We start from the raw sequence: 15441 nt of genomic DNA on the forward strand, positions 1-15441 counted from the left end.
ATCGCCACTCTCACCACTGGTCCTGAAGGGGTCATCTGTCCTGGATTCCCTGTGTTTCCAGTTCCTATCTGTACCAGTGTACATCCTCTGGTCTAGCCAGATTTGTCAGGTAGAATTGGGATCATGATTGGGTGGGGAGGGCAAGGAAGCATTTAGGAACTAGAGGAAAGTTGTATATTTCATAGGTGCTATTCTGCACCCTGACTGGCTCCTCTCTTCCTCGTGACTCCTCTGTAAGGGGGTGTCTAATTGCCTATAGGTGGGCTTTGGGTCTCCTTTCCGCACTCCCCCTCATTCACGAGCAGGGATGTTTTAAAGATATCGCTGCTCTCAGGATCCTTTCTGGAGAACCACCACTCTGGGATTTCTCCTCAACTCGGAGTTTTTCCTTTTTCTGTCATCTCTAAACTTGTGAAGTGATTTTTATTTTATTTTTTAAAGCTGATTTAGGATTTGGTCTCTATTCAGCTTGCGAGCTAGACGTCATCTGTGCTTTTCAAATCCAAAGGGTTTCATTTCTCTGAGGATACAGGCTTCCCCTTCCCTTCCGGCTGCTCTCCCGGCTCTGGAAAGACCCCCAGCCTCGGCTGCAATGCCATGTTGTCCCAGGGATGATAGTGATGCCACGTGGCTGCGAGGCAGGGGTTCAGGGCTTTGCTGAGACACTGACTTGTCCTGAGCCATCTTCATGGTCGATAAGGTTTGGGAAATACGTTCGCCCATCACTCAGGGGCAAGGATGACGAGACCTTGATTTACACACTGTAGGCAGGTTGTTAGAAGAGGCCAGGTCCTGGAGAAGGACATCATGTATGGGAAGCAGGGGCAGAGGACTGACACCGGGGCTACAACAGTGGGCTCAAGGGAGGGACAATTGTGAGGCTGGCGCTGGGCCAGGCAGGGTTTTGTTCTGCTGTGCACAGGCCATTATGACTGATGACACGTAATAAAAACACCATCACTGGCCCCACTATCTACACTCTCGAATGGCAGTGAAGACATTATAGCAGAAGTCAGGCCGTCAATTTTCTACAGTTTGTCCTTTCTAAGACCAAGGCCCCCCCCCCCCAAACAAAAACAAACTCATTGCAAGTCAAGTCTGACTCATAGCGACCCTGTAGGACAGGGCAGAACTGCTTCTGTGGGTTTCTGAGTCTGTAACTCTTTATGTCTTTCCCTCTCTGTCTAAGACACTTGCAGCTAACCATCTCTCAGGAGAAAGCGGACATCCTATGAGCCGGCAGGCAGAGGGTAAGCTGGGAGGATGTGGCCGGGAACAGCTTCAGGAAGTCCGTGGACTGCTAATTAAATTTGCTGCTCACTTACCTAGTGATTATAGAATGCCTTTCTACTGATTGTTTCCTTATGACTTCTTTGGTGACAACCTTCTGTTATCTTGTGCATTTCCTGGGGCTTTTGTTTTCAGGGTGAGTTTGCCTCCTGTTGCTTCCTGGCCGGAAGTTTTAGTAGGCATCACGTACATTGCTTTTCATCTCGTTTGTTGTGATAGTTCTTGACCTCCAACTAGGCAATGTTTGGGGCAAACATCAGCCACCTGACCCTCTCTCTAAGAAGAACAATGAGTGTCCCATGTTTACACCCTCTGGGAAACCCCCCAGAACCTCTCCCAACTCCTGAAGCTCCTTGTTCACGTGCACACATTTATTGATAACTTGGTTGACGTCATTCACTGTTAGATGTGGGCTGGGCAGGGGGCATTAATGTAGAAGAGGCAGCACACATGCTTTATTCTTTTTGGAACTTACAGCGGAGGCAGATTTTACTTACCTGAACACTTGAATAAGCTCTGGGCATGCTCGTGCTGATTGTGGTGGAGAAGGACAAGGATGATGGTGGAGAAGGGGAAGGTTAGTCTGGGTTGACTAGAAAAACAAATCCCTAGACGCTCATAGGTGTATAAGAAAGAGCTTTACATGAAGAGTAATTGTACATTAAGAAAACATCCCAGTCCAGATCAAGTGCATAAGTCATTATTAGTCCATATGTCCGATACCAATCGATAAAGTCCTCTTCAGATGCACAAAACACATGCAATGACACCGAATGCACGAAGTTCACAGGTCAGTGGGTGGAAAGTCTTGGGGATCCAGTGGCATTGTAAGCATCTCAGTGCTGGCAGGGGTCTTCACATGGCTTTTCCAGCTCTGAGGCTCTGGCTACCCATCAGTCTGCCTCCATGTGTTTTGTCAGCTGCAATGTCCCCCAGGGAAGGAGAGCAGACAGAGTCTGTGGCCGCCTAGCCTCCAGCCAGCTATTTATTTCCATTGTGCCTCCAAATGAGGTCATCAAACCGCGATCTGCTTGACAGGCTAAACTCCACCCCGTCACTCATAAGTCTCAAATTGACAACAGATGATGTAACTTCACAGACTGTGAGAAGGTCTCAAGAGTCAAGAAGGGCTTCCTTGAGGGAGGGACATTTGCACTCACCTGTGAGCAGGGCACAGGAGCCCTGGTGGCTTATTAGGTTATCCCTTGTACTGCTACTCACAGGGTTAACAGTTCGAAACCACCAGCTACCCCTTGGGAGAAAGATGAGGCTTTCTATAGGAGATGGTAGAATTTAGAAATTCACGGGGGCCAGTTCTACTCTGCTCTATAGGATCGCTATGCGTTGGCATTGACTTAATAGCAGTGAGCTTTGATCAGCCGGGCAAACAGAGGGAACGGCACGTGTAAGTGTCCTGAGGCAAGAAGGAGGTTGGCCTTTAAAGGAACCCAAAGGAGGGATGAGGCTGGAGGGGGATGAAGGGGAGAGTGCATCCAGACTGCAGAGGGATCTCCTTAGGCTGTGCCCATCTCTCCCAAAGAGATCTAGACCCAGAGCCTGTGGACCAGGCTCTGGCTTCTCTACCCACTGAGGCTCTGGACATCACATAGAGCTGTGAGTTCTAATTCTGCTCCTGCCTATTCATGTTTGGAAGCATTGTGGTCAAGCCAAGAACTCACATTTATAAAGACGTAGACAAGCAGCAGATGAGTCCTGCTGCCTTGAAGAGCTAAGGATATTTATACACTAGAGTTTTTGTTGGCGCCTTGGCGTGGCGCTATCCCATCAGCATTGGACTGATTACTCTAAGGTTGGTGGTTCAAATGTATGGGCTAGTTTGCAGGAGAAAGTTGAGGTTCTCTGCTCCTGTAAAGATTTACAGCCTTGGAAACCCAATATTGGGTAGATAGGAGCCAGAAGACTCTTTGAGTGTTACTGTATAATAAAATAGCCAGGTGACCCCTATCATTATTTTTCTCTCTTATATGCTCATTCCCTGTTCCTGCCATAACCTAGCAGCTCGGGAGGCTGGGTTCAGCATGCTCTGCTCACAGAGTGGCCCAGGCTGATTGCCTTGCTTCTGAGCAGAATGCCGAGACCAGGCCCCTCCCCAGGAGCCTCTCATTTTGGCGCTGACATTTTAATAATTTTTTTTGAAAATGAACATAAAATTATTAATTAAAAAATGATGCTCCCCACCCCAACCAAAAATTTAAAGAGTAAAAATAACCGACAAAAAAATGAAATCCCCCTTTTCTTTTTTTAAATCAGTTTACTGGGGGCTCATACAACGTTTATCACAATCCATCCATCCATTCGTCGTGTCAAACACATTTGTACATGTGTTGCCATCATCATTCTCAAAACATTTGCTTTCTACTCGAGCCCTTGGTATTAACTCCTCATTTTCTCCCTCCCTCACCTCCCTCCTCTTGATAATTTATGAATTATTATTATTTTATCATGTCTTACACTGTCTGACCAACATCTCCCTTCACCTACTTTTCTGTTTTCCATCCCCCAGGGAGGGGGTTATATGTAGATCATTGTGATTGCTTCCCCCTTTCCACCCACCTTCCCTCTGCCCTCCCAGTATGGCCACTCTCATCACTGGTCCTGAAGGGATCATCCGTCCTCGGTTCCCTGTATTTCCAGTTCCTATCTGTACCAGTGTACATTCTGGTCTAGCCGGGAAATCCTCTTCTTCATGAAGAAACTTTTCCATGAGAGGTTTGAATTTCATCCTTCTAGAAGTTTTCCTTTCCAAAACATTTTTAAAAATTCGAACGCTTTCACTCAGTGCATCTTCAGGGTCTTTCCATTCCCTTGTGGGGTATGTGTGTGGGTTTGTACTTTGCTCCATCAGAGGTGGCCCGTATCTCCCCACATTGGCGCCAAGACACAGCCCTCAAGTCCAGTCACCTGAGGGGTGTCCTGCCAACCGACCCCGCTGAGGAAGCCTTCCCTTTGCAGGTGTGCACATTACCAAAGCTCTGCGGGGTCTGGAGCGTGTTTCCCAGGAACTGGGTGGAATCCCGGATGCAGGAAGCAGCCAGCTCTTGTTTCCGCAAATGTGGGCCCTTCCTTAGAGCTGTTCCTCTGTTGAACTAGATGCCTGCTACCTCAGAGAGCCCTTCATGCCAGCCTGTCCCTGACAGAGAACCATGGGAGAGCCTGACTGCCTTCGCTTACACATGCCCTTCAGGAGAGGCACCAGCACGTGTGGGGGCCTTGGGGGACTTGGTGGGAGGGACTCGAGCACATATTGGGAGTTAATACAAAATATCATCGTCCTTTTCACCCCGTTGTCCCAGAGATGCAGAAGAGTGGGAAGCAACAGGTGTTTTATGAAGTCTTAAGAATTTTTTACATTAGAAACAAAAAAAAATAGTGCGCAGTGGATGAAGGAACAAGGGAAAGTCATGCCAGACTTCAGAACCTCAGTTCGTGTCATCATCCCACCGACCGATCATTCTGAAAAGGTTCACGTCGAAGGGCATGGATATACCGGGGAGGGTAGGGGGAAATGAGGAGCTGATGCCAAGGGCTTAAGTGGAGAGCAGATGTTCTGAGAATGATGAGGGCAGCGAATGTACAAATTTGCTCGACACGATGGATGGATGGATTGTGATAAGAGTTGTATGAGCCCCCAATAAAATGATTTACAAAAAACCAACAACTCACAACTCTAAAAAAAAAAGAAAGAAAGAAAGGTCCTGAATATGTGTGTAACCACCCAGCGCCAGTCCCCTTCCAGGGGGAAGAACAGAAACCAGAGGGGAAGGGAGACAATGGTCAGTGTGAGATGCAAAAATAATAACAATCTGTAATCTATCAAGGGGTCACAAGGGTAGAGGGGGAGAGGGAGGGGAAAAAAAGAGCTGATCCCCAAGGGCTTAAATAGAAAGTAAATGTCTAGAAAAGAATGATGGCAACATAGGTACAAATGTGTCTGATACAACTGATGTATGGATTGTAACAAGGGTTTAAGAGCCCTCAATAAAATGATCTTTTAAAAAAAGAAATAGGAAATAAAAAAAAACCAACCCCCAAACAAAAAGAAGGTTCTGGATCGTATGAGAGAAAGCTGGAAGAGAGACATCATCAAAGGGAGTAGGCTCCCTGGTCAGACAGGCTGACAGGACCCCCGAGGCAAGGACTCTTACCCTTTAGGTCTAGACGGAACTCATTCCTGTCTTAGAATAAGCAACCGATTAAGATCAAAAGGGCAGCGTTTGTCCAAGGACAAACAGTCCCCAGAAGGAGGGACGGAAACAGGAAGTACAGAGAGGACGTGCAGGGGCTACTGCCGTGGGGGTGTGGAAATAAGACACGCAGTAACTGGTCCAGGTAAAACCAGGGACTGCTCTGTAAACCTTCACCTAGTGCGCACTTCAAAACAAGCCAAGACCCGCGAGAGAGCAGAGGTGCCACTGTGGGACTTCAGCTTGTGTCTGGTGGCCTTGCGGGCACCAGGGTCAGTCCCCGGGGAAATTGGGAGCAGGGCATGTTGCCTGTGAAGACTCAGTCCTTGGCCCTCTGCCCCTGCCATGTTACAGAGCCCCCCCCCCCCCCCCCCCCCCCGCCCCTCCGGGTTGTGCTTCCAGATCGACACAGCCTGCAGTGTGGAGACGTGTAATTTGAGTCAGACACACGTGGGTTTGGCTCTCGGTGTGTGAGCAGAGGCAAGTTACTTGAGCTCTCTGCACGTCGGTGTTCTCAGCGATAGGGAGCAATTGACTGTGTTGTAGGGTGTTTTAAGGATTAAATTGTACTAAGGAACATTTCCAGCGTACAGCATGGCTCACCCAAGCTTAGTTTTCCTTTCTCTTGTTGCCTGAGACTTTATTCTGCAACAAAAACAAAGCAATAACCTCACTGCCAGTAAATCTGTTCCAACTCAACGCAAGTATGTCAAAATGTTCCCAAGGACATTTACATTCCAACAAAGATCAAAGCTTTCATGGAAGGAATTCCCGATCTTCCAGCAGGATCAGGGAGATGCTTTTAGACTCCGCTCACACCCCCTCTGTCTGGCTCTTCAGAATCATTTACAGAATGATCACAACAGATTGTGTGCCAGCCCCACCTCCTTATTTCGGCCCTGTAGTCCACCCTAGCCTAAGAGGGCAATTTGGCTGCCAGGTGATTGGCAACATTCTTTTCCCATCAAAAATTGACCCATCACCAGAGTCTGTTTTGACTCCTAATGACCCAACAGGAGAGAGTCGAACGGCCCCATGGGGTTTCAGTCTTTAAAGAAAAGGGTTTTATGCCTTTCGCCTGATGGGTTGGCCATGGATTGGAACTGCTGGGTAGCTAGATTTAGGGACAAGTGGGGCTGTCCCTCCCCTGCCTGCAGAGGACCCCATGTAACAGGTTGGAAAGAAATCAGGCAACCATTAGACACCTATGGGAGAAACCAGGACTGAGCATGCACACACCAGGACCCCGGAGGCCCAGGCAAATACAGTATCTTGGACACACCCACCTTAGGGACATCACAGGTGGGCCTTACTCCGCCAATGAGGTCTAGAATGAAGGCAGCACACTCTGGCAAGCTCTCTTGCTCACTTCCTCTTGGTCCCTTGACCTCCTGGTTCCAGGGATTCCCTAGTCCCGCGCATGTGGGTGCTCTTGTCCACATGGTTTTTCGTGCTGTTACGAACCCCAGCTTGGCTTCTGCGAGGCTTAGCACACTTTCCAGAAATAGCGCGTACCCCTTTGAGACCGTAAAACCTGAAACTTTTCCGTTCCTTCATAAAAAAAACTCACTTGGACTCCAAAATGAGCTTCGGCATGAGTTCTTTCAGCGTGCGCAGCAAAGAACCCAGGTGTGACCCAATCCAGAACCCTAACAGAACTACTCATCTTTCAGTGATCAGTCCACTCTTTACCATGGAGGCAGTTTATATCAGGCCGATTCTTTCTGCTTCCTTTCAGCATCCCGACCTGAGCGATGGAGAACCTACCAGGAAACTTCCTCAGGGCGTTGTGTATGGCGTGGTGCGCAGATCGGATCAAAACCAGCAGAAAGAAATGGTGGTGTACGGGTGGTCCACCAGTCAGCTGAAAGAAGAGATGAACTACATCAAAGACGTGAGCCCTTTAGGGACTGCTTTTCTGGGGCCATCTCTTTTTGTAGTGGGATGTGTCTACATCCCTGGTAATGTTAAAAGCACGGAAGTCATTTTGCAATGAGGGATCGGTGGGATCCCGATGGGATGGGAGATACCAAGCACAGATCTCCAGGTCCAAGGGTTTGCTGTCTTCTGTGTACAGAATCAAGGTTTCTGCATGGTGTCCTTTATGATACTGCACACCCCAAAGTAACCTGCAAGCGTTTGAATGGTTTTGGCAGCCACTAGCAGAAATGCTAGCTCAAACGGATTTAATAAAAAAATCCCTGTCTCTCAGGTAGAGACAAGCCTAAGGTTAAGTCGGTTCCAGACAGGGCTCTTCCAGATACTTTGCTCCTCAGCATCATCGGAAAACAGGACAGTGACTGGAGGAAGGAAAGAGGCCACTCCTCTCTGTCCTACTGTCTGGAGACTCTATTACTTCCTCCCCATGTCTCACTGATCAGAACTAGACACAGTCCCGTTCCCAAACACATCACTGCCAAGAAGTCAGACAGCCCTGGCTGGTCCAGGCCAATTGCTGGGTTAAACACATGCTGAGAAGTCAATCCCAATAGAAATTGTGCAGCACAATCCATCAGTGCCATTGTTTTGTATTTAATTTATGATTATTTTTAGTACATGTTCTTTTGAGACAACTTGGAAAATACCTTGAAGAGAAAATACAATTGGCTATAAATTAGTCCAAAGCAATCGTTAACATTTGAAGCGTTTCATCCTATCTACCCATCCATTCATCCACCCATCCATTTATCACCTCTCTCCATTAAACCATTCGTTTATTTACGTTCGACAGTTCCACCGACATACAATTCACCTGTCATACGTGTGCAGTCTCATTTGTAAGAGTTGTGCAGCTGTCTTTTCCAGGGTCTTTCTTCCTTGTACTCGTTGGTGGCTTTCCGCTTCTCCACTACCTTCCTGCCATGTCCTTTGACTCTCTTCGTCCAGTTGTTGTCTCTATAGGGTTGCTTATCCTGGGTGTCATTGCCAGAAAAAGACAAAATAAAAATAAAACACAAGTGGCCCAACTACAATGGCCGTGGAACAGAGAAGAACCTTAATGGAAAGATTACCAACTTAGTTGACCGGGCACTATTTACACAAGCAATGAGCGTTGGTATCTCCGTTTCTTTTCGGTCCACCCATGGCCTTCCCAGATTGACTCATGTGCCTGCTGCCCAAACCAAGGCCCCTGATTCAGTCAAAGAGGAAGAGCACTTTGCTGACACTGTGGACCTTAGACACGGACCTGTGCCCCAGCGAGTGCTTGTCCGAGTGGCAGAGTGGGGCAGCGGCAGGCACGCAGGCCTGTGAGCCCATGGACTCTGCTTCAAAGTCCAGCCCTGTGTTGAGTCTGCCTATCACCTGCCCTCTCTGGTTTTTGTTTTCTCATGTTAACATTTCTCATGGAAGGTCAAAGCCTCTGGTTCTCTGAGCCCCGATTAATTTGGTACCTTTGCAGATTAGACTACAGGACCACACTGTAGTATCATTTATGCATTTTTTAAAAAAAGCATTTCTTAACTTTTAGAAGAAATGCTTACTGGAAGAAATGAAGACAAGCCCCCTCTCCCCCCCACACACATAAACACACTGCATATGACAAACCCCAGTCATCCTACCCCTCTGAAATGAACTTAAATCACTTAGAGCAGTGGTTCTCAACCTTCCTAATACCGCGACCCTTTCATACAGTTCCTCATGTGGTGGTGACCCCCTGCTATTAAATTTTTGTCGTTGCTACTTCATCACGGTCATGTTGCGACTGCTATGAATCGGGCGGCCCCTGTGAAAGGGTCATTTGACCCCCAGGTTGAGAACCGTGGACTTAGAGTGTTGCATTCTTGATTTTCCTGTTCCACTTCAAACATTCTCAAGCCAACTCAAGAGAGTCTCCTTAACTCTTCCTCATTTAAATGCCCCACATACCATGGCGTTGCTTCTGGGGTAAACATTCTCCGCAGAGTGGAACATCACAATTGCCCAAGACAGAGACAGCAGGCCCAGGCTGAGTATGAGCCATGGGTGACATGGGTTGAGGTTGTAGGAGCGGTTCTGCCCCAGAATGACCAACCTCCACACTGACCTGCATCTTCGATGAACTTTCAGGCTCCACCTTCAGGAGTCAGCCTTCAAGTCCATCTGCAGCTTGGGCATCCGGGAGGGTGTTGATGGGGCTGTTTCCTTCCCACCCCTGTGTGAATCTCGGCCCAGCTGACTTCACATAGTGTTTGCCAATGCGATTGACACCCACCTCAAGATTCTGCCCACTGAAACCCTGGGACAAGCCCAAGAATTAGCTCGGGGCCACACCTGCAAGCCATTCTACCTGCCTAGAAAATAAAACACCAAAATTGTGTTTGGGGCCTGTGCTTTCTTTCTCCATCAAAAATATTTATAACTAATGGTAAGAAAGCTGATTCTATTATTAGAATTTATCTGGGAATTACTCAGGGTCTTTAAGCTTCCCCCTTCTCTAATCTCCATTAATATTCTCCCTCCCTGCCACCTCTAGCAAACACGTAGTCTAATTTAATACAGCATACTCTCTATGCACATAAAACATCCAGATGGTCCCCCAGTATGTCTCCTACGTTTGAACTGGTGCCTGTAAGCTCGTTCTGTATAGAAATCCCTGAGTATCACTGCAGACGCCTCTGACACTTCCCGTCTCATTTGAAATCTTGAAGTTCTTTTAGAAGGAGCCCCGGGGGTGCTGTAGGCTGCTGACAGCAAGTTCTGTGGTGGTTCAAGCCCACCAGCTGCTCCTTGGGAGACAGATGAGGCTGGCTGCTCTTGTTAAAGATGTACAGTATTGGAAATCCGAAGGATCAGTTCTACTTTGTCTGGTGGGGCCTCTTTGAGTCAGAAATGACTCAATTCAGTGAGGTGGGTTGGAAGCTCTTTTAGGGTCACAAGAAGAAGGGAGGAGACAAGGGCCTTAAGGGTTTTAATTTTTTTTAATTAGTAAGGCTCCACTATACCTGTGTCATGTGCTGAAACAACTTGAAGAGCGTGTAAACAGTGTTTTGGGGGATCAAGATACGTTTTGTTGTATTAATGCCTTGTGATTATTAAGGACTTGACCTCCCAACGTATTGGCTTATGACTTTCTACTTTTCCATTATAGATGTTTTATTGCTCTTTGATTGCTTTTTGTTTTTTGATATTCAGGGCTTCTTGAACAATGTGTTTACAGAGTGAACTGTTAAGAACTTCTTGTAAAAACCTATGATGAAAAAAGAAGTAAACCTTGCCCTTAGGTGGTTTGAAGGTGATAGGTGAATTTCAGCAACCCTTTCCTTAAAGGAAAAAAAATTTATTGTCAGGATAATAAAGAGTTAATAAATTAAAATTTTCTTGATTTCTAACTCTATTTCAAGAGAGACCTTCTTCCTTGATTTCTCAAATGATACTGTCTTTTATAATGTATTTAATGTGGGGGCCTTTCTCTTATCTGAGGGTTCTTGGTTTTGTTTTTTTTTTATGTTTTAAAGATTGTTTACAGAGCAGGCCAGTGTTCCAGTCAGCAATATGTACGTATTGTGTTGAGCGCCATTCATTGTGTCCTTAGAGTTTTCTTTTAAAGTTCTGGAAATCTCACCAGAAAATGTTACAGCCTGATCTCTAATTGGCGTCATTGTGGGCTTCAGGTGAGAGCCACTCTGGAAAAAGTCAGGAAGCGAATGTATGGAGACTATGATGAAATGCGGCAGAAGATTCGCCAGCTCACCCAGGAGCTTTCAGTGAGTAGCTCGGGGTGGCTTGGGAACGGGAAGCGAGAGGGCTTGGCACTCCCTCTGAGAGGCTAGTCCATAAAAATATCTGATGTGTAATTTTCTTTATGATTGGAGCCATAATTTAAATGACTGGAAAGAACTTTATCAAAGAGTAAAGTTTATTATTAAATGGAATTTTTTTTTTTTTGGTGGCAGGGATCATCCTGTTTACATAAGAAACCTTCCCACCAAAGTCAGGAGCAAAAGAAGGAAGCCAGCTCTTGTCATTATTATTTACTATGCTCTTTGAGATACTAGCCAATGCAGTTAAACAATAAGAGAGAAATTTAGGGGTCTGTAAAAACCTGACAGCTACATATAAACCCATCACAGCTTACAAATGATTTGATTGTATACCTGGAGAGCCCAAGTAAACCCACGTGCTGGTGAGAACATCTATTTTTATTATTCTTAGGACAGCAGTTTGGCAGCCTCGATCAAAATGAAAATGCCTTTGATCCTGTTCTTAAGAATTTATTCTACAAGTAAACTCTCAGGCATGTGAAATGTCTGCGCTTGAAGTCGTTTATTACAGCATTGTCGGTACTAGCCCAAGATTGGAAACCTACATGCCCCACCAGAAAGGAGCACATCAAAGAAATTGTATTATATCTCTACCGAAAAATACCCACAGGTGGGAAAAGAGAGAGAATGCCCTTTTTCTAAAGGGGCTTTTAAAATGTTCAAGCTGTCTAGTAGTTGGTGCTAAAGCCAGATGCAGGAAATTGTGCCTCGTGTCCTGCAATGGGTGTAAAGCAGGAGGGAGAGGGACTCGCTGTAGATGGTCTGTGTGTGCACAGAAATTGCTGGAAGGATGATCAAGGAAGTGATCACCAGTGGTCCCCAGTTGGGCCTGGGGTTGGGCAGGGAGGTATCCAAGCAAAGGGGCCAGGAAAGGAAGGGAGATTCCTTTCCGCTGGGCGCCTTTCATGCATGTGTTCCATTCAGTGGGGAAATGTAAAGGATCGCTTTCCTTCCGTTTAACCAAGAGAATGCTTCAGGAGGAAAACCACCAATTTTTAAATTTGTTCATAATTTCCCAACTAAAAGCACATGTCGATGTGCACGGATCTTCCGAAAGAGTTACATTCGGAGGAGAGAACAGTGGCTGATGACTGGGCTGGAGATGATCTACTTCAGTAAGACGTGGGGCCTTGATTATAGGGTTGGAGGTACATAAACAACCCCCCTGAGTCACATTCTTTCTGGCAGGTAGGAAGAGACTTGTGACATCCTCTCACGGGTGGGGACATTCCCTCTGCCCCCATTATAGTCAAAGTAGAAGTGTTGGATTCACAATGGAAGCATCCACAGAGTTCTGCCCTGTGGTTTCTCTTCCTTTCCTCACAGCCTCCGTTCCTCAGACTAGACCCATTGCTGGAACCCTGCCACTCGCCTACAGTCTCTTCTTCCTCCAGGTCACGCCATGCACTGCAGCCGGCTGATGGTGGCTGAAGCGCTGCTTTCATATGGACACGCCCATGCCGTGCATGCCTGGTCCTGCCTACTGTTTAGCTCTCTCCCCCACAGCTCCCCAGGGAGCACCTGCTTTTCCTTCCTGTGGCTCCAGAGCTCACCCTGGGACCCACCCTTGAGTCTATCTTAGGAAATTACTCCTGGCTCTACTGCGTGCCAGCCTACATCCAGAGCTTCTTTAAGATCTAGCTCAAGACCACCCTCTGATGGAATGCCTCCCATCTGTTCCAGGCAACATGAATGACGTAGTGTCAGCCCCATACAGTTGAGCAACTTGTGTGTTGTCTAGAATAGCTTAGGCCTGCTAGCCTGGCAAGGACCTCAGGCCACCGCAGTATTTCTGTCAGCATAGCCAGGAAAGTGTTGCACACACGATGTGCCAGTGGCTAATGGGACAATTGGCCTTTCCGGCTGTGGGCGATTTACCAGCTTTTGAGTTAACACATTGCTGATGAGTGTTGGGTATGTGTGGTCAATGGGAGAAGACACATCTCAGATTTGCTCTGGGTTTTTATTAAGAATGACATTACTCTATGCTAATTATCTTTTCTTCCCCGAGGAAAGGCATATGGTCTAAAAATGTCTAAAATAGAAAATGATGTTAATGACAGTTGGTTTATAGACCTTGTACTATGGTCTAAAAGTGTCTAAAATAAAAAATGATGTTGATGACAGTTGGTTGATAGACCTTGTACTATGATCTAAAAGTGTCTTAAATAAAAAAATGATGTTGATGACAGTTGGTTTATAGCTCCCTAGACGGAGACCTAGTGGCCCTGTCAGGTAAGCTTTGGCCTGCTAAATGCAAGGTCGGTGGTTCAAACCTAGCTGTTTTTCTGTGGGAGAAAAATATGACTGCCTGCTCCCTTAAAGATGTATGTCCTTGGAAATCCTATGTAGGGTGGCTAAAAGACATCATGCGTTGTAGAGGGACAGTGAAAAAGAGGAAGATCATTAGCAAGATGGAGCGACCCAATGGTCAGACCACTGAGCTCAACCACAACAATGATTATGAGGGGGGCGCACACTGGGTGCTGCTTTGTTCTGTTCAACATCAGGTCGCTATGTGTCGGAACCAATCTGACGGCACCTGACAACAACAGCAGAGTCAGAACTGGCAGTGGGTTTGGGCTTGGGGTACAAAGCACAAAGCAGCCTGGTGGTTCAGGTGGTTTGTAATTGACTACTCACCTAAAGGCTGGTCATTTGAACCCACCCTGTGGCTTTTGGGGGGGTACTCCCTCCTTCGTGTGTAATCAATCAGTGATCAGCAAATGCCCAAATCGTTGGCTTCTTGTGTCTCAACCACATGTAACACACACCCCCTTTAAGGACAAGAGCAACCACAAAAACAACTCTTGAGAGTTGGCTGAGCTCCAACTATAGCCTTTGGACTTTCATTGAGCGAGATGGCACAGCAGTCAATGCAGCCCCACCTCTTGACTGTTTATGGGCCAACCACGTAAGCACTCTGATTCTGCATCCTCCCTGATAACCAAACGCGAGCTCAGTGAGGCTCTGGGGGCAAATATGTAAATACTAGCCAAGGAAAAATATTATTGTCTTGAAGTTCTCTGGGCCAAGCAGATATTGATATTTACATGGAAAGCCTTCCATGAAATATTGTTGAAGTAGACCCAGTTGTTTTCAGAGGGATGTCCTAACCTGTCTGTAGTTTGTTGCGAGTGCGTACGGATGGGCTTTGCGTAACTCTCTTCTCCTTCTGTCCAGGTTTCACATGCTCAGCAAGACTATCTAGAGAACCACATCCAAACACAGTCATCGGCCCTGGATAGTTTTAATGCCATGAACTCGACTTTGGCGTCGGACTCCATTGGCCTTCAGGTATTAAGGAGCTCACAGTTAGCTCCAGAGTTCCTTGTTTTACAGGGAAGCCAGAGCCCTCAGGTCAGTCTGCAGAATCTTTAAGTATGGCCACATTGAAGATTGTACCAGGAAGATGGCGAAGGACGTTGGAAGGACCATTTCCAAGTTGAGACTCTAAACCAGGGTTTCCCAGAGTGGGCGATACCAGCCCACTGCAGGGGGTGGGGGCTGTGACAGAGCAGGGGAAAGGAAGTGTCAGAATGACCCAGTGGGCAGAGCTGCAAAGGCAGGTCCCTACACTTTATCCTGGGTTACGGGCTACCGAACAAAAGATTTTAATTGTCAGGCAGTAGACTAAATAAGTTTGGGAACTTAGGCACTCTAAACCTTTGAGTTGCAGTTGTTTTTTCTCCATTAAAATGAGGATCTGGATCCTGAGTTCAGTGCTGAAGCTGTCTCTTGGCCCACCAGACAGTTACATGGGCTTACGTGTCGAGGTCTAACTCAGCACATCATCTCTTCCTCCTTGAAGCCCTCCTGTTACAGAAGGTTCCGTCCAATCACAGGAAAGATGGCGCTTGCCAAATGTGTGCAATCGGCACCCAGTTTTGGCAAGGGACTCCCAAAGGCTTTTATGTACTTTTTCTTAATTGGGATACATTAGAAAGAATCGGGTATATTTCAAAGACTGGCTTACAGTGCCAGATGGAGAAACAGGAGGCTTGAGGTCTGAACATTGTGAAACTACATGTTGTTAATTCATTTAAAGGGAATTGTTCTCTTGGTGACTTTGAATTTCTAGGAGCTACTTATATTCAAATAAGGAGTCCCAATGGCACAGTGGTTAAGTTCTTGACTGCTAACTGAAAGGTTGGACATTCAAACCCACCGGCTGTTCCATGGGAGAAAGCTGGGGTTATCTGCTT

At 46.7% G+C, this 15441-nt stretch overlaps 1 protein-coding gene across 1 annotated transcript in view; it reads left to right on the forward strand.

Annotated features, from left to right (window-relative positions):
* MYZAP (myocardial zonula adherens protein) overlaps positions 1-15441 on the forward strand; it is a 110995-nt gene that overhangs the window by 24461 nt on the left and 71093 nt on the right. The window contains exons 3-5 of the mRNA XM_075532340.1: positions 7234-7389; positions 11087-11179; positions 14420-14533. Of these exons, the coding sequence (XP_075388455.1) occupies positions 7234-7389; positions 11087-11179; positions 14420-14533 (363 nt within the window). The remainder of the gene's footprint in view (positions 1-7233; positions 7390-11086; positions 11180-14419; positions 14534-15441) is intronic.

Source organism: Tenrec ecaudatus, chromosome 14 (genome assembly GCF_050624435.1).
Source record: "Tenrec ecaudatus isolate mTenEca1 chromosome 14, mTenEca1.hap1, whole genome shotgun sequence".
Classification (NCBI taxonomy): Eukaryota; Metazoa; Chordata; class Mammalia; order Afrosoricida; family Tenrecidae; genus Tenrec; species Tenrec ecaudatus.